Genomic DNA, 3,129 nt, shown 5'->3' on the forward strand with positions numbered 1-3,129 from the left:
CAGTTACTGGCTATTATGAACAAAGCCGCTATGAATATGGTTGAGCAAATGTCCTTGTTATATAGTAGAGCATGTTCTGGGTATATGCTGGGTGGTATAGCTGGGTCTTGGGTAGAACTATTGCCCATTTTCTGAGAAAGCGCCAGATTGATTTCCAGAGGGGTTGTACATGTTTGCACTCCCACCAGCAATAGAGGAATGTTCCCCTTTCTCCACATCCTTGAGAGCATGTGTTGCAAATAGACCCATATTTATCACCCAGCACAAAACTCACGTCCAAGTGGATGAAAGACTTTGACATAAAACCAGAGATTCTAAATCTACTAGAAGACAAATGGGGAGGGGGGAGTCAAACTCACTGGCACAGGAGACAACTTCCTGAACAGAACAACAACACAGGCTCTAAGATCAACAATTAATAAATGGGATCTCATAAAACTGAGAAGCTTCTGTAAGTCAAAGGACATTGTCAATAGAAAAAAAAAAAAAAAACAGCAGCCTACAGGTTGGAAAAATATCTTCACCAACCTCACATCAGACAGAAGGCTAATATCCAAAATATACAAAGAGCTCCAGAAATTAAACACCAACAAATCAAATAATCCAATTTAAAATGGGGTACAGAGCTAAATGGAGACTTCACAACAGAGGAATTTTGAATGGCTGAGAGGCACTTAAAAAAATGCTGGATCAGAGCATCAGAGAAATGCAAATCAAAACGACTCTAAGATTCCATCTTATGCCAGTCAGAATGGCTAAGATCAAAAAACACACCTGCTTTTCTGTCTTCCCATCCGCATGGCAACTTCTCTGACCTTTGCTAGATCAGTGAACCTGCCTGAGAGCAGCCCCAATGTTTACTTACTGTATTTTTTATTATATACTGCGTTATTTATTATATACTCTATTTTGGATCATTTCATCAGCCGAGAACACCTGTCACCCAGATGCTGTATGTGTCTCTGTGTGAGCATGTGCTCAGGATTACATTTTGTAGTGAAGGCCAGAGGAAAGCATCCAATCCCTGAAGATGAGTTCCAGGGTTTTGTTCCAGGGTGATAGGTGCTGGGAACTCACCTTTCAAGCGTCTGTAAACGCAGTACTTCCTTTTAACTGCTTAACCATCTTTTCAGCCCATTATCTGTACTTGTTCATTTGGCATCTGTATGTGTGTGGGAACACGCGGAAGTCAGAAAATTTCAGGAGTGGTTCTTTCTTACCATGTGGGTTCCAGGTGCAGGATGCATATTGGTAATTTTTGTTGCGTGTCCTTATCTGTCCAGGTCTCTTGCTGTCCTTGGATTTATTTCTTTACCTTACTGTGTCTTTTTGAGACAGGGTCTCCCTACATAGCTCTGGCTGTCCTGGAATTCACTATGTAGACCAGGCTATCCTTAGAGGCATAGAAATCCACCTCCTTTTGCCCTCAAGTGCTGGGTTTAAAGGCATGTGCCGCCTCACTCAGCCTTAAATCTTTATAACAGCAGTCAACACACAAGATACAGTGAATCTTTAATCAATTATAGTGCCTGACATTTAATGAATACTCACTAGGTTAGAATTGTGATGAAAGGACTTAATCAACAAAGGAAACTAGAACTAGCCGTACATTGCCACGGTTGTGGGAAGCCTACTGTGCCACTGATTATACATGTCAGGTCTTATTTTATTCACGAATCCAAGGTTTAGGTTCAGTGACTTCTCCAAGGTTATAAACTAATCATTTGCCAGCTAAGAATTCAAACTGAAGTTCATGGGATTCCAAAGCCAGGCTTCTCAAATAGGAGTAAAGGCAAGGCTTGCAAGCTTTTTTATTTTTATTTTTTTCTTACATACTCTCAATTTCCCAGCCCAAAGTGCCTCTTTCAATAAATTCCTCATGAGCTAAAAGTTTCTGCGGGAGTAGAAGACAGGCAGAACAACGGACAGTTAAGGGGAACCTTGGGAAATGGAAGGATTCGCAGTTTGGGATTGGAACAGAAGGTGAAGGGATTTGGGCTGACCAAACCTAAAAATTCTTTTTGAGGCTTTGCTTGAAAAGAAGCCTTCACCCAGTGCTTCTAAACCATCACGGTACTAATAGAAAAACAACTGTGATTTTTCTCATTCCCTGCTTTACAGTACTGGATGTTTTTTGAAAGGCTTCGGGTAGTTAGGCCATTTCTTTACAAGAAGTCCACACTATATCTGTAAAGTAAGAAATCTTTCTTGGGAAAGGAATTCAATAAAAATGTTAAAAATAGCAACGGACCTACTTCCTTTGTTTTTGCCAACTGGTAAAAGGTAACATCACTAATTTCTAGTGGAATGCTAACATTTTCTTGGAGGGGGGGGCGTCTTGCAACTGTCTCTCTCTCCGAGGGCTCATTTATTTAATAAAACCCAAACCAAGAAGAGAGGAACAAAGCAGCAACTGAGAGCGCTCCCGGATCCCGCACTGGCTTTGCGGGGTCAGGGCCCAATGGTGGCTGCAGACGCCGCTCCCCCGGCCCTATCCCGACGCTCAGTGTCCCGCGCATGCGTCCAGAATACGGCTCCGCCCCCGCCCCCGCGCCCACCCCGCCCCCGGCCCCACCCCGCCCCCGCTCGCCTTTCTCCTCCCTCTCCTCGGCCTCCGATGACGTGTGCAGCGGGGGCGGAGCCCGAGGCCTTGGCGGGAGTGGGGAAGGAATCGCGAGGCGTGCGTGGACGTCAGCCTGGATAGCGGAAGGTCAGGGCGGCCCGGAGCGGAAGTGGGGCCGAGAAGCTCGTCCGCCATTGTGGGCCGGAGGAACAGAGGGCGAGCGGGGACGAGGAGTTTGTAGGCGGCGAGCTCGGGCCCCTTCCGCGACCCCAGAGCGCGAGCCCACTTCCCGGAGCCCGCGCGAGCGGCGGCGGCAGGCGCAGAGGCTCGCGAGGGCGGCAGCCGGGCTGCTGCGAGTGCTCCCGGAGAGGCCCAGGCGGCGGCGGCGGCGGCGGCGGCGGCGGCGGCTCCTCTCGGGTTACGGTGAAGAATGTCAGCCACTAGCGTGGATCAGGTGAGGGAGCAGGGCCCCGCGAAGGCCCGGGCCGCCGAGCTCCGGCCTCGCGAAGGCCCGGGCGGGCGCCGCGGGTGTGCGCCGCCCGGGCGGCGGGGCCGCGGCCGCTCCG

General features: G+C 48.8%; 1 protein-coding gene across 1 annotated transcript in view; it reads left to right on the forward strand.

Annotated features, from left to right (window-relative positions):
* Positions 1–2,676: 2,676 nt before the first annotated feature.
* Ythdf3 (YTH N6-methyladenosine RNA binding protein F3) overlaps positions 2,677–3,129 on the forward strand; it is a gene marked incomplete in the record, with an annotated part of 37,977 nt that continues 37,524 nt past the window's right edge. Inside the window, 1 exon segment of the mRNA XM_055610247.1 lies at positions 2,677–3,017. Within this exon segment, the coding sequence (XP_055466222.1) occupies positions 2,994–3,017 (24 nt within the window).

This window comes from Psammomys obesus, unplaced genomic scaffold (assembly GCF_907164565.1).
Source record: "Psammomys obesus unplaced genomic scaffold, mPsaObe1.curated_primary_1811, whole genome shotgun sequence".
Taxonomy (NCBI): domain Eukaryota; kingdom Metazoa; phylum Chordata; class Mammalia; order Rodentia; family Muridae; genus Psammomys; species Psammomys obesus.